Here is a 23,161-nt window from a genome sequence, read left to right on the forward strand (position 1 = left end):
TTCCCTCTAAGCAAAACTACCCACTTAGATACAAAATATTTCTGAAGTAACCTTCTTGTAGATTAAACCGGTCACCATACAGAATGATTAGAAAGTCTGGACAGGGAAGTTAGACACATTGAAAGAAGAAAACACCACCAGATAATTTCCAGTATTACCTTAAAGACATGCAAGCTTAACAAGCTTTTTCTGTAGCCAGCTAGGGGATGGCAGCATTCAACCCATTATTCACTTGTTCCTTGCCAGAAAGCGGTTGTGTAGGTGAGCTGCCTCTCACTCAATAACTGGTCACATTAGTATCTAAGCAAAGGGTATTTCAGCACTGCACGACTTAGTTTCCTGAGTCAAACCTGCAATGACAGCAAACTACAATACGCAAGGTTGTATCATTGTTGTTTACGAAACAAAACTGTGTGAGATTTTTTACTGTCCCTAGGAAGAGGTTTCAGTTTTCTATTTCAAAATTAAATACAACTCTGAGGTTTGGGGTTTCCTGTACCCATCTATACCTATACCATCTATACCTATATTCTCAATCAGGAAAGTTATCTTAGCTTTTAAATAAGTTAAGCAGTACGTAACATCCAGATGTAGTTCCTGGAATGACATTACCAAGCCAGAAGCCATTACCAAGAAGAAACATAGCCAAAAGTATTCCTTTTATGTATTTAAACAAGTTTCGTGTTCACAGTTTCTTCCAACCATCTTCCAACCATCTGAAGCTTCCAGAGAAGTTTGTCTGTGTGCCCTGGTTGTCAGGCTTCACAGCAAACTCATTTGGTTGTGATGTGCATTCCCTAACTCCTTTCCTGGAGGAAGCTTCCATGCTGCTCCTGCTCTGTGCTTGATCCCAGCAGGCAGGCTATTCCACAACGGCAAAGGACCGTGGTTTACAGTGGCTTGCTCCCTGAAATGCAGAATATAAAATAGATTGTATTGACACATAATTTTTTTAATTTCAGTCAAGGAACTAGTTTTCTGCATCCAGGGGGCACACTCACAGATCTTGAAAGATATAACTTTGTATGACACCATTAAACTTTTTATTCAAGAGCTAAAACATTAAAGTTTCTCAACTTGTTGCAGGTTTGGAAAAGCATTAGGGGAATAGAATGACCCTGCTGGTGCAAACTGATCTCAAATGCCTGTTTGGGTTTGGAAAAATTATGTATAAGGAAAAAAACCCACCACATAGCTTAGAGTATATTGGAAATTTGTATAATCAAAACACAATTTTATCTTTTAAGATAAAAACCCTCAAACAAATGTCAGCATATAATAACTCCTTGGAAGCCTTCCTAACACAAGAAGCAACATCTGTGGAGAAGGCAATGAGACCAGAAAAACATTTGTAGGTCATCATAGAGTCTTATTAGCTTTTATAGTGAGAAAACACAGACATCCTTTTAGGCACACAAAATTGTAACAGAAATAGGCTCCCACAGTAAATATACGTGCAACCATTGGTCTGGGGTTGTAATTGCATATATAGCAACTAGACCATTGCAGACTAGAAATGGTTGGCACACCCCCTCTGCCTGCAGCCCCTAGCCCTGTGTGTACCCACCAATCATCACCCGTCCTAGTCACAACTGTATTTATTCAGGAGAAGAGGTAAGGTGACTGTTTTTAACGAAGTACATAAAAAGTGTAAATATATATATATATATATAAAGTTGTACAATTGCATTTAGAATAGCGCAAGAGACAAAAAAATCCCAAACTGAAATCTGAGGGAGTATTTGAAAAAATGACTACGCGACCTTGAATCCCCCCGCCGATGCTAAATTCAGAGCAACCAGGGAAGAGGGGACGGTGCCATCGGCAGCACATGGGCGAGCGCTGCACCACGGGGAGCCGGCAGCTGTACCGTGCAGACACAGACAGCGCTTTCCCACCGGGAGAACACCTACAAACCAGTACTAAACTAGGGAAAGGCTGACATAAACCCTCACACACCTCTCACTCATGAGCAGTGGTGGATGAACTACCTTTGCTACAGGACAAAGTAAAACACAGTATTGCATCACAACCAAGCCTTTGCTCTGCCTGAGAGAGGCAGCTGCCGAGTAACTTTTTCTCTTTGGCTTATTTTTAATACAATGCGCACACACGATGCCCGCAGGTCGAAGATGCCGGCAGCAGGCGGCTGCAGCCGAGGCAAGCCGTGCAGGACATGGGCGAAGGGCCGGGTAGGACGAACAGCCAGTGGCACCAGGTGAATTATTCCTCAGGAGCCCCGGTCAAATCCGCCCGGAGCGGCCGGCGGCGCGGGCCGGAGGAGGGGAGGCGGGCGGAGCGGAGGAGCCGCGCCCCGGGGGCGGGTCCATGGGTCCATGGGCGCTGCCGCGCTCCGCCCCGGGGTGGCGGCCGAAGGGCTGGCGGTAGCGCGGCGGCCGGAGGGTAAGAGCGGCCGGCCCTGGGGAGAGGGCGCGGGGTGCTGCCGGCGGAGGGCGCTCCGGGCCGGGCCGGGCTAGGGTGGGGTGAGCTGGGCCGTGCCGTGCCGCGGTGCTCGCTCCGCCAGGGAAAGTTGCCGCGGCTGCTGGGGCGGTTCCCGGCGGCTCCGCTGGGGCTGCCCGGAGCCCGCAGGCCTGCCGGGACGGGGCGGCCGATCCTCCCTGTGCTCCGGCCCCTGCGGCGGCGGGCCGGGCCGGGCGGAGGGCGCGGCGGGCCTGGGCGCTGGGGCCGCCCTGCCCGGCTGCTGCGGCGCTCGGGCGGCCCCAGCTGGGTCCGCACCTGCCCGGGGCTCGCAGCCGGGGCGGGGGAGCGGGGCCCCTCGGGTTGCGGTTCCGCGGCTCCCGCTGAAGCCGCCGAGGGCTGGGCCCTGCCCTCCGGGCTGCCCTCGGCACCCGCTTGCGGCGCTGCCGGATCTCGGGATCCGCGGCCTTCAGTGGCTCCGTCCATTGGGCTGGGGCTGGCGGTTTGCTTTATCCTCACCTCAGACAGCATTGAGCACAGCGGTGCTGGGAGTGCTCGCTTTAAAACGGTCCTTTATTACAATATTCGTGAGAGCAGCAGCACTTCTGATCCTTGCTCCTTTTCAGTTAATTTTGCATAGAGCAGGCTGGATAAACTCATTTGTTAAAAATCAGTCTAAAGCTATTCTTAAAATTCTCCAACTGGCTTTCTGGCAAGTGCTTGTCATAGAATCACTAGGGTTGGAAAAGCCCTCTAAGATCACAGAGTCTAACCAGTAACATTTACTGTGTTTACCGCTAAACGATGTCTCCAAGTGCCATATCCACAAACCATTTGAAGGCTTTCAGGGATGGTGTTTACAGCCTCTTCCAATATCTGATCACGATTTCAGTGGAGAAGTTTTCCCTAATATCCAGTCTAATCTTCTGATGTAATTTGAGGCCATTTCTTAACACATTACTTGAGAGAGGTGACCAACCTCCACCTGGTGATTGTAGAGAGCCGTAAGGTCCCCCCCAGCCTCTTTTTCTCCAGACTAAACAACTCCAGCTTTTTTTCCTCTGCATGATAAACTCTTCTGGTGTGGATCAATACATACAGTTACCACATTGCATTCGCTTGTAGTGCTCCTGCATACCAACCTCTGCAGAATTAAAATATTTCTTCTTGAGCTTACCTTCACCTCTGCTGGTGGCACTGCTCAGGGGCTATACTGTCCATGAGAACAGGGAAACCAAATGTCTGGAAAGTAAACTAGCAAAATATGATTTTTTTTTTTTCTCTTCAAGATAACCCTCTATCGTGACCTCGTTGATGGTATGGTCTCTGAAACTGTTGTGATGGCCCAGGGCTTGGCATGAGTGACCAGCTGGGAAACTGGGGATGGTAAGAGCTGTTTGAGCTAGCAGTACAGTGAGCAAATGTGAGGGGTGCCTTTGGAACAATTATACCCATTACTTGCACATTGCTCATATGAACTATGTGAGAGGTTAGATATTTCCAGGTTGTTAATTTTTCCCTAAAGTGTAAGTTTGTATTAAAGTATGAACTCGGGTGACACAATTTAGGGTGTCGTAAGATAGGAGAGTTCAGCCTGCAGTTATTGTAGTAAATCCTAGTGCAAGGGCAGATGTGTTCCAAATGTTTTTACTCTGGCAGATGGCCAAAAGGAAATAATAAGTTAATAAAGGGGTTGAATTAAAATTCCTTGTGATTTGTCAGTTGCAACAGTTAAAGTTAAGGCAGTGGCTTATTGATATGTCAGGGTTGATTCCAAAAGACCATGTTGCTCAGCAGCAATTCAGTGGATCTGCCAGTAACTAATTCTGTGCTTTGTACACAGTTATGTAGTGAGAAATAAATTTCTGATGCTTGAAGAACTCTTGGCTATGAACACAAGTGGGGAAGAGCAAGAGTAATGGTGTGCACCAGCAAACCACTCTAGCTTACTCAGCCATATGAAGAGAGTTTAGGGCTTTTAGGTGATTTATTGCAGTAGTAGGAAGATGGTTGCAGCTGTGATGGTGTAAGGATATAAGTGAAAGAAGATTTACAAAGGCAGGATAATATACCAGTTGGTGTAATAGAAGATGTACTTGCAAAACAGAGCAAAATGTTGTATACGCCAGGTGGTCTGCAGGCTTGACATTCATATCTCTACAGGCTGTAACAACAGTGTCCTGGATGTTTTAAGCTGCTGCATCACAAATCTTAGTGGGGTGGTAGAAGTTTAGTTGGCACTAACTTGGTGGAAAGCTTTAGGAAGGTCTTTATCTTAATGCACAGTGAGCAGAGAGGACTCTAGAGATTACTCACTGCTTCAGTTTTGTAGAAAGTACTTTGTGTATCTCTTTTCCTTATATGAGACACTGAAGGTGTGTGTCTGTATACATACACAGCTGTGTGCAGAGATTAATCCTGAGAGATTCAGCCTTGCCTGACAAAGTTGCAGTTAATTCTGAGTGCATTTGGCAGCAGTTCCCTGAGAAGAGCTATTCAGTGCTGCAGTCTGTGCTGTAGCTGCTGCTTCCAGAGATTCCTGGTTATTTTATGTTAATGTTAATTGCACTAACTTTTTCTCCAGTATATATGTAGGTTTTTTTCTTTGTCATTCTCAATAAAGTATAGTCACCCTATTTTATCAGTTTCTGTGCTTGTCTTCCCTTGTACATTCCCACGTTGAAAGCAAACAGGCATTTTTCATTACAGTATAATTTATAACCTATGAAAACCATCTTACAACCTTTTTTTTCATGTTTCTTCAGTGGAAGCTTTTATGTGGCACTCTTGCAGTTCTCTTTATATATGTATTTTTTATCTATTTGATTTATTCTGTATTTATGTTAAAATGGTGTCTATAAAATAAAGAAAAATATAGCATATGGACAGCATTAAAATACACTAAGCTTTACTTGTAACTAGGTGCTGAGACTTTGTGGAACAAACTGGCACAGATGGTGGCTTGCCAACTTCTGTTTCTTTTTTCTTGAATTTAGGCCTGAAAAGTCCTTGATAACCAGTGGAAGCCTCTCTGTAAACTTTTTTGACAATTGAACGTGTGAGGGGCAAAAAACCCCTGGGCAAGTATCCTATTTGTACTAGATGTAGGTATACTGATACATGGAGTTCAGGTGTCTGAACTTAACTCTAATAAAAAACCAGCATTATACTGTTTTGATTTCCTGAAAAATTTCTCTGGGTGAGGTAAAGGTTGTCAATATTTTCTGTGTAGTTGGCACTGAAACTGGGAGATGATCTCAGGAACTGATGAGACTCTGAAAGATACTTAGTTTCTTGTTAAATATGAAGTAGGTGTAGCAGCTGCCTGGTGATTCTTGGCTAGAAAATGGTACCTATTCTCTTCTCTGTACCTTTTTGTTTAAGTATGTTGAGAGATTAATCCACTGAAGAGTTATGCCTATCCCGTTGCATTATAAGAGAAAATGTGCAACCTGTAAGCTTTGTTTCAGCAGTTTACCTCCATAAGCACTTATTAGGGTGTACCCTGTTTCATTTTTTTCTCCCAGCTGGTAATTTCTAAGCTGTAACCCTGACATATCCCTCTATGTTGGAAATAATACTTCCTATTACTTATTTTTTCAGTGTAGATAGACTTTGATGCAATTTGCTTTAGTGTTTTCTTTTAATGTGCTCACATCTGGGCTTTTGAAGCTGATGAAATAGCTGACGAAATACAGCACACATCAACAGAATCCATCAATTTTTAAGCAAGCAAACAAGCATTGGATCCAAAAGATGTTGCTCTAAGAGTCAATGAACTCTAGTTTGGGCAGAACTGCATGACTCCTGCAATTAGGAATGCTGTGCTGAACATGCTGAACTTCGAGTCCCCAGAAGAGCCTACTAGGAATGGGTTTGGTCAAAGGTATGATGTCAGATTGTGAGCCCCTGATGTCACAGCAGGAGGAGACATTTGGGAGAGGCGTGTTTGAGCTTGATTGACAACCCAGTATGAACTTCAGAAGTTCTGGTATGTCAGGGCAGAGAGAGGCATTCTCACAAATGTAGTGAAATTTTGGTAGTCACCTGGGGTCTCTTATGAGAGACCTTTGCTCAGCAGGTTGTCTGTGTTTGTATAAATACACAGCAAACTGGGCTGCTAAGTCTGATTCTGCTTCTTCTGTGACAGGTGGCTTTTGACACAACCAGACATTTTTAGTGAAGGAACCATAAGACAGAGAAGCCTGGAAAGACTAAAGCTGCAAGAACAGGAGCACATTCAAAATAGGGGGGAAAAAAAAGAGAGGGGGTTGAAAGGTGAGAGTATATTTTTAGAGAATGTCCGATTTTCTGGAGATTTGTTACACCTCCTCATACCAAGTAAAACACAGGAAGAGTGGCTGTGTAAAAATCCAGGCTTTGAGGAAACAGGAGTTGGAGAAATTAAAACATATATTAAAATTAAATTATTAAATTATATATTAAAACATATATTAAAATATATAAATTAACAACTATGTAGTTGTTAATTTATATATTTGAAAGAAAACCGTAGTGATAATTCTTCATGTTAGGCATCAGATGCAGGGGTCTGGATTATGAGAAAGGTTGGACTGGGGATATGCCAAGTTGCCTTTCAGATTGGATAATTCTCTGATTATGTGGGCCTACAGTGAAATCAGAGAGCTGTTGCTCTCAAATTCTTCTGAGGATTGATTCCTTAAGGTTCCACATGTGGGCTTTTTGTATTGCTCTATGCTGCAACAAATTAATGCCCTTCCTTATGCCCTGAAATAAAATTAATGTGATGTACATTTCTCAGTGCCTCCCAATTGACTAGAAAGTCCAAAGCTATGAAATGAATACTTTTCTGTCTTTACCTATTTTTGTGCATTATTTTTTATTGTTGAAATCTTTAGTGCAGTGTTCTTAAATTTGCATATGAGTAATAGTAGTAGTATATTGAAGTTTTAAATCCTTCAGATAATGTGTTTGGGTGGCATCCTAAACTGTCACTAGTAATCAATTATGTTTATGCACCTTCTTGAGAAAAAACAGACACTTAGAATGCAGAACACGGTGAATCCAATGCTAAGTCTCTAAAAGCACTGCTATGCTTCCATTGCTAATTCTTCCTTATTCAAAGAGTTCTTAAAAAAATATTTTTAAATACTCATTTGTGTGAACACTGTTCCCTGAATTTTTTGGAGGTTTTTGTGATGTCTCATGTTGATTATTTGGTAGAGCTACTTCCTACAGGGCAAACTTGTAACTACGTAAAGTTACTTCCAAAAAGTGGTGATAGTCTGTTGTGGTTTAACCTCAGCTGGTTATTAACTCTTACAACAGCTGCTCCCTCCCTCCCTGCCCCTTTCTCCAGTGGGATGAGAGGAGAATCACAAAGGTAAAAGTAAGAAAACATGAGGATTGAGATCAAGACAGTTTCATAGGTAAAGCAAAGGCCACATACACAAGGAAAGCAAAACTAGGAATTCATTCCCCACTTCCCCAGGGTAAGCAGGTGTTCTGCATCCCCAGGACAGCAGGGCTGCAACCCATATAACAGTGACTTGGGGAGACAAACACCATTATTCCAAATGTCCTCCCTTCCTCCTTCTCCTCTAGCTTTATTGCTGAGCATGAGGCCATATGGTCTGGGATATTCTTTGGGTCAGTTGGGATCAGCTGTCCTGGCTGTGTCTCCTCCCATTTCCTTGTTCACCCCCAGCCTCCTCACTGGTGGGGTGCATGAGGAGCAGAAAAGGCCTTGGCTCTGGGTAAGCCTTGCTCAGTGATAACCCCTGAATTACTCTTGTAATACTTCTTAAATGAGACCCTCATGCTAATCTGCAGGGGAGATTTGTTAATGTAAGAATTAGATACAAATGATTAGTCTCCAGTTGTGTCCTTGGGGACAAACAATCGTGTGATGCTGTTGTCTTGGTAGTGCTTATAAAGAAACCCCAAGAATACAAACTGTTTGGAGAGACAGCTTTCTAACTGTGGGGCTCAGTCGGGTGTGTGTAATTTATGTTTTTTTAAACATGTTATTTAAGCAAACAAAATTCCTTGTTAGCCACATGTGATTCCTGATGACTGTTTGCTTATTATTAGCACTTCAAAGACTTACATCCAATTCCCCAGGATGCAAAATGTAAAACAAGTGTCATCTAAATTGTCCCATATTGATAATTACCTAGAAAAAGACGTGGTGATGAAAAGAAGTTCAAGAGAGAAAAAGGAAAGCTAAGCGCGAGAGGAGAGAAGAGAGGCAGATAGATGGAGATGAGGAACATCCCCCAAAGCAGCAGAAGGTACCGGCTGAAGAACAGCAGTGGCCAGAGAATATGCCTGAATGGGAAGAAAGGAAATCCCTGCTAGCTCAGAGAAGAGTGGAATCTGTCAGACTGCTTACAGTGCTGTTAAATCGTGTGAAAGTAAGACTATTTTAAAACATATTTTAAATTTTTAAGGATATTTATTAGAGCTTGAATAATTCACTAGATATTTGATATCTTGATGCTATTCAGGAGACTGCTTTGGGCTGACTGAACACTGAGAAGGCCTGAGGCCCACGTCTTGTGGCAGTCTGCTCTCAGTCTTGCCCTGAGAACAAACGTAGTGCATTTTCACCCAGAAACTTTGCCTTTGGTGCTTTTTCAAGACCTTGTCTTTACTGAGTAAAAAATAGGGCTGGAAAGGCTGTATTAGCTCTATTAGACTTGATGCAGTGTTACAAGCAAGGAATTTTGGAGTGGGGACATAAGTGATGCTTGTTTTGGTCTCAGGTCTACAAGTGACTGAATTAAATTGGCACAGATTATATCAGCTGCATTTCTAATAGCCTCTTCTTTTTTTCTTGGCCAGCACTCATTACCAGGCTTATTTCAGTTTGATTCAGATAATGTCTTGAGAAAGTCAGCAGAGAAGTGCTAAAAATTTAACTGTTTTGCACACAGATTAATGTTTTCAAGTTCAGTTTAGTGCTTTGGGCAAAAAAGATTTCAAATGAAAACAGGGGTTTTAATTTCTAATATGGCTTTGTCTCCACTATTTGCAGAGAAAAATTTGCTTGCAGCTTTTAACAAGTGCGTATTTTTCCCAATCCTTAATGTAAAGGATTTTTAAAGGACTGTAATTTACTATGAGTGGAAGTTAGAGGATACCCTTGCCATTCTGCATGAATTTTAGGGCCCCATTACATCTGACATTAGCCTTCTTAATTATGAATGTGGTGTCTTAAATAAATTTCTATTTTCTTGGTTTCGCAGTTGGCAAGTCAAAAAGTGGATCCTTCACTGGGTATAAAGGACGATTCATTTTCTGAAACAGTATTTAAAGACATACAGCAGGAGCTGATTAACTCCCTTTATCGTACGCACAAAGAGCTGACACGTAAGGAGTTTAAGTGCCCGTTAACCCAAAAAGGTAGTGGTTTATGTTGTGAGGAAGGAGATGTGAGTAACTTCCATGCATCTACTTGTCACATAGTCAGGACAATTTTAAATGATCCGTCTCCAGCCCCGAGCTCTGATGGACTGCCTGGCAGAGATGTGTGCACCTCCTCCGCCAAAGGCTGTGGGCCTTTGCTGATCACGGTTACCCAGGACGGCAGGGTCATCGAACCTCTCCATGGAAGGCACCACCCAGCACTGGATGTAGCTCACACACAGACATTGTCTGAGGAGGATGATTGCAAAAAGCCAAAGGTTTATGAGACTGATGAGTTCATCCATTATTTACTAAACTACTATCAGACACCACACTACGCACGTGTTTGCTTAGAGCCAAAAACCACTGCGAACAATTCCCGGTGGAAGAGAGTGGTGTGTGATGATGGTAGTGGGTTTGACAGCTTGAGTAACAAACATGGTCAGCACTTCAGAGAAGTGAGTCCTGTACAAAACCTCCAAAAGAGAAATTGTAGTAGTGATAGTAATTATAGGCTGGTGATATCTCTTGGGGAACTGGAGTCAACAGACGAAGTGTTAGAAAGCAAGGTCCATGGGGGCAAGCTTGCAAAAAAGCTGCAAGTGCAGAGGAATAACTCGCTTACTGTTGATAACTTACCACATGTTGGACTGAACCATTCTTTGGAGTGCACTACTGTTACTCACAATAAGGAATTCAAACAAGAAGATGGTAGAGATGAAGGCACTGTACCATATGGAAGTAGATCTGCTTGCAGATTAAAGGATTTGTTGGAAGAGATCAGTGATTCTGAGTACTTTAGAGAGGCATGTGGCGGCTCAGTGAAGAGAGCAGAAAGAAGGTATGAAGAAATTTACAGCAGTTGCAATAAAGGGTGCTTGTCTGCAAGAGCCGGGGAAAGAAAATTACTAGTTTACCATAAAAATGTAGCTCTGGAAGGTCAAGAGAAGGAAATCAGCCAGTGTAACTCCTGTTCTAATTCTGTCCATGAGGGCTTGGCAAGGCAGTGTGAACGTAAACTTAAAAAGTCGTGCAAGAGGTCTAGTAGTAAATTAAGATATGAAGGAAAGAAAAGTGAGAGACAATCCAGGGAAAAGGAGAAAAATGCTCATAAAATGAAGAAAAAGCGAAAAAAGCTTTCTTCTAATCTTTTAACTGATGAATGTGGCTTTTCAGAGACGGACAGTTGCATGCAGCTGGAGTCGCTCAGAAAGATACAGAGAAAATGTAAGAAAATGTTACACAAGAAAGTGAAATTCAAGACACATCACACCTCTATGGCAGCACCACATGTTACCCCTCATGATGGTTCACCCCTTCAGGAGACCCTCCAGAGGAGAGGTGAGAGAGGGGCAGCACACCTAAGGGGACTGAATTTGACAGGTCTGTGGCAGGTGAGGTTGCCACAGTTCTTACAGTGATGAATGGTTTTTGGTTTTAAAAGGTATAAACATGGCATGAAAAAAAACCAGTACAGGTTCTCTGCAACTAAGGGTTTGTTCAGTTTAGCTCTGAACCACAATGCAGCTCAAGAGTACTATTTGTCGACTTAATTGGGTAGCACAGTATCTGCCCTGGGCATTTGGAGATGGATGGTTGCTCTGTTAACAACATGCATAGTAACAACATGACAACAAGAACATTGATGCACAATTCAATGTGTGGCACAGCTGTGTGGGAAGTACTGTCTCAGGTGAGTGTGGATATGACTTTCTGAGCCTGAGAGAGTTTTCAGCCTGTCAGTGGCTGATCTGTTCCCAAAGGAGTTTCCTGAGAACGTTTCTCCCAAGGACTGTTTTTGTAAATAGGTTTTTGGTTCTCAAAACAATGTTGTACAGATGTCCTGAGTGTTTTCTCTTGTTCCACCAATGGGACCAGTGAGGTGTTGTATCCCTTTACCAATCGTGTTAACCTGTATCAGAACACCTTATAAAAGGGGCGTAAAGACCCCAAAATAAAGGCTTCTGCCTTCTTGAGACGAAAAACCTCTGGCTGCTGTGATTAAATCTGTGTTCCTATTTCGTGTCCACTTTTGACAGGTGAGTAAATTTTACAAAGCTAAAATACATCTGATGTTCATACAGGATTGCTACTGGCTGTTCTTACAGCCTTTTTTACATTTTACTATGTTTCCTTACAGCCACCTCCTTTTCCCTCCCTGTCTGCCTGACAACTCATTTCAGGAAACTTTTTCTTATCTACAGGAGATGAGAGGAAATTAATGTTGAGAAGAGAGATGGATGCAGATGTCAGAGGATGTCCTCTATTTCCTCTTGAGATAATTCAAACAAACCCCTTCTCAGATACTTTCTGTGGAGGAGAGCCCAGAAGAGGATGCTGAACAGCTACTGTATTATAGCTCTGAAGTTTTTATAAAGTGGGAGAAGAAAGCCCTTTGATCATTAAAAGGTATATGAACTACTGGGTTGGTTTTTGATTTTTTATTTTTGCTTAGGTAATTTCTTTGGTTAGGATATCTAACTGGTGTAGTGAGCCACAAAAGCAGAATCCGTGTTTGCCTTTTGGATAAAAGGACCAAAACTTTCCCCAGAGCCAGAAGAAAGTTTCATGGACTAGTGGCTAAAGAACTTGACACAGACTGAGATTCTGGAGTGTTATACTTTGATTGAATGCAGGGAATCATGTAAATCACAGTATTTACTAATAATGAGTCATTGGAAAAAAAAGTAATTGTCAATCCTAGAGCAAGCATATGAAGTGCCTCCTCTATCAGATTGCTATAATGATGGGATTGGAAGGTATAGGGGGACATTTATACTCAGTTTTGAAAAGTAATAGATTTCCAAATGTGAAAAAAGTCCTATCTTCTATAAAACCCACACAACCCACACTAGAAGAATCCTTGTTTTCTATTCACAGTTCTAGAGCTGTTTCTAAAAACTTGCTGGCCTTTGGGAGGAAGGATTTCACTGAACTTATGCCCAATGTAGTGCTTCCAGGAATCTGAATGGTTGTTTAAACAAACTCTGAGTGTTAGATAATGAAAGGGCAGTGCATGTCAGCCTGCTGACAGTCCCCATGTAAATGCAGGTTGACAGTTCACAAGATTCTGAAGGCACATATAGTGAGGTAGCTGTTTAGTATGTGTTTGCTTACAAATGCTTTCCAGAGGAATTGTGAAATGTTGTCAAGAGTTGTGCTTCATGTAGATAAAAATGTGAAAATGGAGTCTAGAAGCTCGAGTTATATCCATATTTATTCATCTGGCTATATCTAGAAGACAGCCACAATTGATCTTGGACGAAGTCCCTTAGCAAGATAGAGTTTGAAGTTCAAGACACTGATTATTGCAGCTTTCCTTTTATTATGTTTTACTTATTACATGTCAGTAGACGAAGTTAATGTGAAAATGTTGCCTTCATTACATAAGATCTTACTCATGTTTGTAACTTCTGCTCTAATAAATAGTAATAAAAAAGAATAATTGTAGTTGTTCATGGTAGATAGGTTTTTCCCCCCGTCTTCAATACTGGTGACTCCTACAGGCTTCTAAGCCAGGTTTTATCAGTCTTTCTGTTCATATGTTGAGATGTTGAGTGCCTTTTCAGGGTCATGAATGACAAATGGTTGCTAGTCAAAGTACTGTTAATCTTACTTTTATCTAAAAAGATGTTATTTTCTTGACAGAAATATTTTCTGACTATTTTGGAGAACATTTATGCCCCTCTTAAGTCTCCCATTTAATATTTTATACAGTTATAATGAAGAGGGACTGTTGTATTCGATTGTGTAAAATGTTTTCAGTTGCACTGATGTGACATACCAAGGGTGTTTTTTCTCTATGCAATATTTGCAGGTTAAAGATAACAAAACTTCCCCCTCTGTCACAGTTTTGTGTCCATGAGTACCCATTTCCCGTGAGACAGGCCTTTTGGTGACAGGTGAGGAAGTATTTCTTTTTGTTAATCTGGGGGAGAAGGAACTAAAGATTTCCTTCAGTGTAAATTTCCAGTGTTTTATCAACATGCTGTCACAATAACCAATAACAAATAAATTTCTGTAATTGCTTCATGCATTCACCTGTATTGACTGAAATTGGTAGAGGATTTGCTCTATCTCCCAAGTCCTCATTCCATGTAAAATACTGTTAGCTAATAAAATATGCATGCACTTTAAAATGTGAGACATCATTGTAATCTTCACACTGAAAGAGAACCTCTGTGTTTTCTATTTGATACTACTTAGAACCTGATTTCAGGTGTTTTTTGACTTTTCACAAAATCATAGAATGGTTTGGATCAGGACCTTAAAAATCATCTTGTTCCAATCTCCATGCCAAGGGCATGGGCACCTTCCACCTGCTCCAAGCAGTGTCCAACATGGTCTTGAACACTTCCAAGGATGGGGTGTCCAGTTTCTTCTGGCAACCTCTGCCACAGCCTCACCATGCTCACAGGGAAGAATTTCTTTTTCCTGTCAGCACATTTAATATGAGCCCCACCTTTTTATACAATGGACTGCTTTATATAATTTTATTATCCTGAAGGCTAATTTTTAAAGAGACATGTAACAGCTTGCTTTAAAACTTTTAAAATGCATGGCTTTGTAAATCGGATGTTAGTTGTTATAAATGTCACATCCCACATATGAAAGTTACTGAATGTTTTGGCAATTAAAACATTTATTAGATTAAAAGATACATTAAAAGCAGTACTTATATAGTTCAGCAGTGGAAATGTAGAATATTTCTGGCATAATTTCACACCTTTCAGTTTGAACCTGATGTGTTCTATTTGCCCCGGTTGCTGTTTCAAGAGGCTGGATGCTTTTTATGCAAACACTGTTTACTCTGACATGTATGAAGCTGGGACCTGAGACTGCAGATCTTGCCGTCCAATTTAATTTTCTGTACAGAACTGGTGAAAATACCTCCTCCTAGAGCTGGTATGAAGAGAAGTTGGCTCAACAATGCTTTGTTACTGAAAATATGTGACCTGTGGGTTGTACCTTGTGCTGAATACTGAAGTCAAAATCCTACAGGCTGGTTTTAAAGCAGAAATACACAAGGCCCATTATTAAATCAGTCCATCTGCTTGAAATAAAATACAGCAATTATAATATAAAGCCCTTTCTTAAACCGGGGATTCCAGGAAATGCATAGAAATGCCTTTCATAAAACCCCTTACATAACTTTCAACAGAAGCATTCAATACTGAACTTTTTTTTGTTTAATTGAAACAGCAGAAAGTAAGAGCAAATAAAGGTGATTAAGGGCAGGTGAAAAATATCTGAATTTTACAAAGCAGGTAAAAGTATGAGTTTTCCTAGCTGGAAATAAGATATGACTCAATTGTTTTGTCCTGGAGTAGATCTTTGTGACAGGTGTTGGACACCTCAGATAAGGGAGATTAGTGACATTCTCTGCATTTAACTGGTCATCATGTCCTACCTGGTTAATATACAGACTGATAAACTGCCTGGCATTGTTCTTTTTGCATAGTCATTGGTACCAGTCACTGTTGAAGGAAGGGTTCAAGCTGTAATTAATAGACTTAAAAAGAAGCTAAAACCCCTCCATTTTCTTCTGTACTTTGGAAAGAAGTAAAACCCATGCCTGGTGCTTTATGAGCAGCTTTTGTGACACACTTCTTCTCTTTTCACAATAAATTCTCTGTTTTCCCTGAAAAAGTAAGTCTTACCGAAGTGTCATTCCTCCTCCCCAAGAAGTATTAACAATGAGCATTGTCTTGTGTTACTGCCTGTTTTCTGCATAATTTTTGTTACTGTTTTTCTTTGTGATGCATAATGTTCTGATGTACAGATTAATACTTAAAATAGTGTTCAGTTCCTCGGGAGATGATACAGAGTAACTTAAGAGTCCACTGAAGGGTAGGTTACAGCCTTCCAAAGCTCCAGCTCTTACTCAGTATTAACAATTACTTGGGTTTTTTTTCTGCCTAATACTGTTTTTGCAATGAGCATGTTCTCTATTTAATATTCTGTTAAAGTTTTACTAGTGAACTGCATTTACAGTCATTCCATTAGAACACATTTTACTGAATCTATGCATTGGATAATGTGACACATTGGAAAAAGACAATATAAAATTTGAAACATTAGGGGAGTATTAAATATAACATTTGGTTGCAGTAAATGAAAACACCACCATTATGCAAGAGTATTTTATTTTCTGCCTTAAACAAATAAAAGTACATTTCCAATTTGAGGTAAACCATTAGTAGTAGTTTGCAAAGAGTATAAATGTCTCTAAAAATAAAATAGCAACACAAAGATCATGACAAGGTCTACATGTGGCTCTAGACCTTCATTAGGTAGTCCATAGAGTACCACTTTACACAAACTCTCTGGCTCAAACAACCTTGCTCTTCATTGGAATGCCCAGTGCAACCAGAAGAAAATCCCAGGACAGAGTTGGGACTGAGGGAGAGTTGGTTATTCTCACCACAGTTGGTGTCAGGCACTTTAATATGTTGTGTCAAGTTGTTTATGAAAACTGCTGTAGTGCAACACACTCTACTTCCGAACATTTTTACCTAGTTTACACCTTCCCACAGAGGACTCAGTTCATCCTTTTGATCATGTTGCCAAATTGAAATAACCACACAGCTGAGCCAGAGAAATTAGACACAGGGAACTACACCAGACAGGCACCCTGAATATTCTGCACTAGCCGAATCGCTTGGACAAGAAACAAATTCACAAGTGATCAGCAAATCATTAGTTATCTTGGAATTTATAAGAAAATTTTACAGAAGTATTTTGGAAGATGAACAATTACGTTTTTCCTTGGTCATATCCATTTACCCAGCCCTCTCTGGAAGGAGGCAGGCCACTTAGAAAAAACATAGTAATTAAGCATATAGTTAAGCTGAGAGAGCAAATAGATAAAAAGCAACTCAAAGGTCAGGTCCACAGGTGTAGCACTGCTGGTTATGCATGAGATTGTGCCATTTTGTTTAATGGCAACATTCCAAACCAACAAAGGCCTCAATGCAGAAACAGCTTACACTGTTTTATTTTGCACATAACTTACGTAAGTTACATTGACCAGTAATGTTTTTCTGCTAGGTAAAGGTGCATGTACAAGAGCACTTGCTAATCATGCCATACCAGCAACTTCTGGTTTTTTAGGCCTAGGAATCAAGAGCAGCTGATGTTCCATGTTTAATATAATTCCATTAACATTCACAGGAGCGCTTTTTGCTAAGAAGAAAATTGAATGAACAATAGTCAAGTCACACTCCATGGTGTACCTTTAGGGACGCCTAGTTCCACTCATTATCTAAACTTTTGTAACACTATAGATGTGCTTTAAAAGTGAACAGAGAATATTAGTCTATGCAGAATTATACAAGTTGAACACGTCAAGCATTCATCAGTCTTTATTAAATATTTAAAAGTGATTTAACCTCTCAAAAATTCTTGATCTTTTTCAAAAGCAGTTAGTGTTTCATCTGTAAGTGGCTAATGCAACGCCTTGAAAACCAAATTATCTTATATAATAAAGAATTACACTACACAACAAAGTATGATGCTTTGTGGACAAACAAAATATAGTCCCTTTTTTCTAAAGGAATTACAAGCCAGGGACCAGGTCCTGCAGAAGCTAACACAAAAGAATTAGTGGTGTTTGTGTTGCATATATGAAGTTATTCACGTGCTTGTGTCCACAATGCTAGGTTGGTAATGAAAAACTTGATTTTGATCTACTTTGCACTAAATGGTGATAGCAGAAAAATAGTCCTTTATTGCCAAAATTGCAGTTTACTTTTGCACAGACATTTGTCATGCATACTTCTTTTTATGTGAGTTTAAAGGAAGACAGATCATAGATCTTCAGAACCTTCCCACTGAATTTGAAAAGGAAATCTTTGAAAAGAAACCATTCACTGTACCTCTGGACCTTTTGTAAGCCTTGCTGCTGCTGCACCTTTTGAAGCAGAAGTGGAATGTTACAAATGATCCTTTATGGTTCAAAAGGAGATTGTTCCTCACTGCAATATCTACTCTTTCTTTGCATCCTGGCCATCCTTTTCGTCTTCATCAGAGTACACAGTGGGTTCCTCCCCCTCCTTCAGCAGCTTACCAACATGATGATACTTAACTGGGGAAAAAAAAAATCCAAGTAATTTTTTGGCCCTGAAGAGACACCTTTTTAAACTCCTCCAACTGTTTTCTGAATGAACAGGATGGCTATATTTTAATAAAACATCTTTGAACAACTTGTTCCAAACACTGAGGGAAAGGAGAAAAGCTAAAATCAACTACCACCTGAACTACTATTACTGTTGTAGTAAGAATCATGTGAATTGAATATAACCCTCATTTTATTACCTAAACCAAAAGATGAATAAACACAAACTAAGCCACACAGCCAAAGAATCAGAATCCTGGATTAGATTATTTCTTTTGCCAGTATCAAAGCTGGTTTTTCAACCAAAGGCATTGTCAGACTATTAACATCTATTAAACACATTCATATGTGCACAAATACACACAACTTGGAAGGGGTTTTATATTTTGTAATGTGTATAAAAATATTCAACAGGACAGAAGGGAGATCCTTTCTCCCAAAGACAAAGATGGATCTGTTATCCGATTATGTGATTAAGCTTCTGATTTATTTTATATCTCCTTTTGAGCATGTAAAAATGCCAAGATCATACACATGTAAGCACAGAGAGCTATACTATGTCGCCTATCTGTCAATTTCAACAAAGCAAAAAAGCCCCTGATTACAGGTATTTCAGACTAGTGATGTTGTTATAACAACTTAAAGCAACTATTCACCATATTTAATAGGAACACAGTAAAAAAAAAGAGTGGACATCACTGTCAGTCCTGATGCTCAACACTTGTAAAGGTACATTTTAACACTAGTTCAAGCCAGATATTTGATAGCATAGTTCTGGTTTCTGCAACAAGCTTGTTAGCATAATAAAACAGCCATTCAGTGTGGCATGATTAACAGTCTTAATTAAAACAGGAAGAGGGCCAAAATAGTAGGGACACATCAGGTCAGGACTGAGATTTCTTATGACCTCATGCAGAGAAAACTCCATTGTAGCTGCTTATAGTAAATCTTTCAACACTAGATTTTATTATCATATAACACTAGATATATTATTTTCACTATAGTAATTATCAGCGTATGCAATTTCCATCATTTATATATATGATGCTTCCAGCTGGTTAAAGCCTTTTCACTATTGCTTCCCCTATTACCAGGTAACTACTTCTTTGTAAATAGGATTAAAATTGCTTACAAGTGAATTGTGACTCCCAGTCCCTCAAGGTCTCTTGCTGTGTAGCGTTGAGATCAGAGAGGTCATCATACTTATCCCTCAGTGCCTCCTTATCCAGGCAGAAAGTGGCAAGACCCCGGGATGCATCTCTTCCAGCAAAAATCCCATACGGGCCCTCTTTAAAATAGAAACATAAGCAACATTATTGCAGAGGTAAAGGATGCTACATTGTCTTCGTGGATCAGAGTCCCCAGACTAAAACAGAGTTCCTACACTGAGCCATTCATGTATCACGTGCCTCAAGCTTCTGAAATGCTTTAAAGCTTTATTCTAAATGGTAATAAGAGAAAAAAGCGGAAGAGGACAAGAAACAAAATCATGGAGAAAGATACTGAGGTTTGCTGAAACATCAGGACAATGAACCATGCAATGTTGCATGGCACATATAAACAGGGTAAGGAGAAGCATACAGACTGGGATGCACATCCTTAGAATAAGGAACAGAGGAAGAATTTCTATGTCTGGGGTGAAATGAAAGTTTTCTAAAAGATACTCCTGACTTGAGATGAAAGGATGGCTTGACAGAAAATATAGTGCTACTAGATATTATCAAGTTGGAGGAAACATCTATTAAAACAAAATGCAAGATGAACTCAAATGATCAAAACATGCAACTCACAGATCAGAGACATCAAGATAAACTCTTGCTAAACTTCATTAATGATTAACTCACTTGCATGACAAGCCAAAAATTGAGATACTGCAGGTTCAACTAGACAAAGTTCTTCTAAAAGGAGCTTAAAGAAGTAAGATGTGAAATCTGGTTATTGTAGAGCACATGCCAACTTCCAGAGTGTGCTTTTTCCTAAATTAACCAAAAGAATCTTACTTTTCCATGAAAATGAAAATCAAACTAGCCAGACATTGTGGTGAACCATTCAGCAATTACCAAATCAGATGCAACAGGCAGCTTTTACTGTCATCAAGGAACATAGCATCTAAAGCTTGGACCTTTATATCAAATGGGTTTTAGTTTGCACAAATACAAAGCTGCACATCTGACTCAACTGTACATATTATCCTGACTGCTGCAGAATGCAAAGTTACAGCCTGTCATCATTCAGAGACAGTCTCGTCTATGTTTGGCCCAGAAGTAGTAACTGATAACGTTTCCAAAAACACGGTGTCTTCTGCATTTTTCTCCTTGTCTCTAAGTAGCACTGGCAACTCTCCACTGCAGCTACCAGGCTGTCTGGACAGCTCAAGAGTGGTTATGCCAGGCAGATCCTGGAACAAATCAGCAAGCCTCTGTGAACCGTTTTAATAGGCAGCCTCTGATAAAAATAAAGCCCCATGCCCTCGTGGAGATGATAAAACTCTTTCACCTGGGTGCACATAGTCTCACCCACCTCATCACTGGCTGCTCTTGGACCACACGTTATTAAATCTTTGTACGTTTGAACTATGCTCCTGGTGGAAAGCTGGTTTCATCTAAATTGTCAAGTATTTAGTATAAATATTATGGGATAGAGTGATACCCACTAAAAGTTGGGAATGGAATGTCAACACAGAGAACACTTCGCTTCTGCTGCCTGCTATCAGGCAGAGGCAGCCCAGGCTGACAAAGCCGCCCAACCTCGTATGGTACGCGTAACCTGCCACGGGAAAGTACTGAGAATAATGAAACAACGTAAACCGGCAAAGCCGGAGTTTCTACAACACGGGGGCCCGACTCTGGATGGCGGGCGGCAGCAGTCACCCTGCCCGCCGGCTCAGCGGCACGCAGCCCTCCCGGCTGCAAGCTGAGCCGAGCCCTGTCCAACCCTCCGCATGGGGACCAGGGCCGGGATGGGGTCAGCCAGGAGCGCCGATCCCCGCCGAGGGAAGGCGCTCCCGGCCAGCACCGGCCCTGGCGCGGCCCGCGCTCCCCCCGGGCGGTGGCCCCGGGCACAAGGCGCGGAGTGCCCGGGCTGGGCCCGTCTGGCAGCCCCCGCCCGCCCCCGCCCTCACCGGGCCCGTAGAACTTCCTAGCGCGGGTCACGTCGAAGACTTTGCCGTTGACGGCCATGAGGATGCGCGGGTCGCTCACGCCGTCGAAGGGCCGCAGCTGCTCCAGCGTGAAGTCGCGGCGCTTCATCTTGGGCAGCGGCGGCGGGTCCGCCTCGCCCGCGGGTGCCGCGGGCCTCTCGCCCCGCAGGATCTGGTAGAGCAGGAAGAGGCAGAGGCCCAGCAGGCTCAGGTTGAGCGGAGAGCCTACGATCTCCAGCAGGAGCCCACCGCCCTCGCCCGCCGCAGCCTCCTCGCCGGCCACCGCCGCCTCTTCGCGGGCCATGGCGCTGGACTGTGCGGCGGCTCAGCGGGCTCGGAGCGCGCAGCGGCGGCACGGAGCACACCCGGCCCGGCGGGGCGGACCGAGGGGCGGTGGCGGCAACAGGAAGGGAGGGGCGGTGGGCGCGGCGGGGCCGAGGCGCGGGGCGGGGCCGCCCCCAGGCCGGGCGGGCCCGGGCTCTCCGCGCCCGCCGCCGGCGCTAGGTGGTGGTGCGGGCCCGGCCATGGCCGCGGCTCCCCACGGCCCAAGCCAGGAGGCCGCAGGCCGGGTCGGGCCAGGCCGCTGCGGCGGCTCCCTGGCGCACGGTTCCATAGAAATTCCGGAAAAAATAACCTCGGGGTGGCGTTAGACCCGTGTCGGGCCTGCCGCGATGGGCTGTGCGAACCAGCCGGGCCCTGCTGGATGGAGGATGGAGCCAGCCTCAGCTTCGTGGTGCCAAACACTGAGACAAGAGGCAATGGGCAGAAACTGATGCACAGGAAGTTCACCTGAACATGAAAATCATCTTTACTGTGCAGTGACTACACAATGGAACTGATTGTTCTGGGGGCTTGCGGAGTGTCCCTCACTGGAAAGATTCCAGAACCATCCAGAGGGGCTGACCCTGCCTAAGCAGGGAGGTTGGACTGGGTGACCCACGGTGGTCCCTTCCAACCTGACCCATTCCGTGATTCCCTACACTCGCTCCAGCCGTGCTAGCGCACATCTCCGCTTTCTTGGCAGGGCAGTGACTTTTCTGAATACTCTAGAAATGTTGTCAAACTTAACATAGAAGGAAAGGGAAGAAATTACCATACTTCTGGGTTTTCCTTATTTGGATATTACCTCCAGGCCCCACAAAACTACAAAATGAGCAACCACAATGTATTAATATAACATGATAAAGAAAGTTGCCCGGTCACAGAGTATTTGTGTTTCTTCTCAGTGGAGGCTTTGGTGAATTGAAACTTAAGCTGAAGGAAATACTAACTTGAATGTATCTACTTGGTATGGTGTTCACATGATGGAGCAAATGGAGCCTCAAATACAGGTAAAATATGACTGGTGACATCTGCTCCTTGGTATCAAGTCTGAGAAAGCAGAAGTGATGTTTCGGGTCTGAGTAGTTGCCTCTGCAAATTGTGTCCTTCTAATAGAACACAAAGCAGTGCCCTGCCAGAGTATTGCCATTCCCTCTACACAAGTCAGTACCTCAGGGAACACCTAGAGAAGAAATGCAGTGTACCTGCTTTGATCACAGAACATTAAGGTTAGAAAAGACCTCTGAGATCACTGAGTCCAACTTTTAGCCTGATCTCACGTTATAGCTTGACCATCTGTCAGTCATATCAGTTCATATCACTGCTTCAGGGCAGCTTTTACTGAACCTAGCACTGGGACATGTAGTTATAGAAAACTGAAGGAAGTGCATTTCATTTACTTTCTAATTCTCAGTGTTAGGAAAATTTTTAACTCTGTGGGACACTGCAGATATGGATAAAGTTTTGCCTTTTGGGCTACATGCAAGGACTTTGAGTACTAAGATGTTTAGACACATTGGCTCTTGCAAGAGAGGGTGTTTGGGCCCACCTGCTGTATCCTTTGGGAAGCTCCTTGTTTTACTAATCAGCATTTGGACTTAGATCTCTCCTGTATGGTATGCACTGCCTTTTGCTTCCACCTGCTGTGTAACTTGAAAAACTCCTTGTTTCATTGGTCTGATAACTGAGATTTGTACTTTTTAATGAAGTAGCTCTGCATTTTGACCCATTTCACATACAGGAGAAATCTCTGAAACTTCAGAATTATTCAAACT

At 42.4% G+C, this 23,161-nt stretch overlaps 2 protein-coding genes across 8 annotated transcripts; one reads left to right on the forward strand and one right to left on the reverse strand.

Moving 5' to 3' along the window:
- Positions 1 to 2,317: 2,317 nt before the first annotated feature.
- On the forward strand, positions 2,318 to 17,660 carry LOC131583429 (A-kinase anchor protein 17B-like). Of its 7 annotated transcripts, XR_009278518.1 has the most exons (7): positions 2,318 to 2,403; positions 3,708 to 3,804; positions 8,580 to 8,816; positions 9,651 to 11,151; positions 12,015 to 12,219; positions 13,628 to 13,712; positions 14,544 to 17,660. XR_009278518.1 is itself a non-coding variant. In XM_058847488.1 (6 exons), the coding sequence occupies exons 3-6, from the start codon at positions 8,727 to 8,729 to the stop codon at positions 12,149 to 12,151; spliced, it is 1,635 nt and encodes a 544-aa protein (XP_058703471.1). In that variant the 5' UTR covers positions 2,318 to 2,403; positions 3,708 to 3,804; positions 8,580 to 8,726; the 3' UTR covers positions 12,152 to 13,949. The 7 variants fall into 7 exon arrangements, 4 of the variants coding, with proteins under 4 accessions (XP_058703471.1, XP_058703468.1, XP_058703469.1 ...); XR_009278517.1 differs by lacking the exon at positions 14,544 to 17,660 and having other exon boundaries at positions 13,628 to 13,949; XR_009278519.1 differs by lacking the exon at positions 14,544 to 17,660 and having other exon boundaries at positions 9,651 to 10,651; positions 10,987 to 11,151; positions 12,015 to 13,949.
- PGRMC1 (progesterone receptor membrane component 1) lies at positions 15,940 to 21,474 on the reverse strand. Its single transcript, XM_058847489.1, has 3 exons — positions 21,048 to 21,474; positions 19,059 to 19,214; positions 15,940 to 17,896 (listed from the first exon to the last, which is right to left on the reverse strand). The coding sequence occupies exons 1-3, from the start codon at positions 21,367 to 21,369 to the stop codon at positions 17,796 to 17,798; spliced, it is 579 nt and encodes a 192-aa protein (XP_058703472.1). The 5' UTR covers positions 21,370 to 21,474; the 3' UTR covers positions 15,940 to 17,795.
- Positions 21,475 to 23,161: the final 1,687 nt, after the last annotated feature.

This window comes from Poecile atricapillus, chromosome 12 (assembly GCF_030490865.1).
Source record: "Poecile atricapillus isolate bPoeAtr1 chromosome 12, bPoeAtr1.hap1, whole genome shotgun sequence".
NCBI lineage: Eukaryota > Metazoa > Chordata > Aves > Passeriformes > Paridae > Poecile > Poecile atricapillus.

Coding starts and splice junctions, on each gene's coding strand:
- LOC131583429 (XM_058847485.1), top strand. CDS start 8,727: ATGCCTGAATGGGAAGAAAGGAAATCCCTGCTAGCTCAGAGAAGAGTG. Junction 8,817..9,650: donor TGCTGTTAAATCGTGTGAAA/GTAAGACTATTT, acceptor TTGGTTTCGCAG/TTGGCAAGTCAAAAAGTGGA. Junction 11,152..12,014: donor GGAGACCCTCCAGAGGAGAG/GTGAGAGAGGGG, acceptor TCTTATCTACAG/GAGATGAGAGGAAATTAATG.
- PGRMC1 (XM_058847489.1), bottom strand. CDS start 21,369: ATGGCCCGCGAAGAGGCGGCGGTGGCCGGCGAGGAGGCTGCGGCGGGC. Junction 19,215..21,047: donor TAGGAAGTTCTACGGGCCCG/GTGAGGGCGGGG, acceptor TCTATTTTAAAG/AGGGCCCGTATGGGATTTTT. Junction 17,897..19,058: donor CTGGGAGTCACAATTCACTT/GTAAGCAATTTT, acceptor TTTTTTCCCCAG/TTAAGTATCATCATGTTGGT.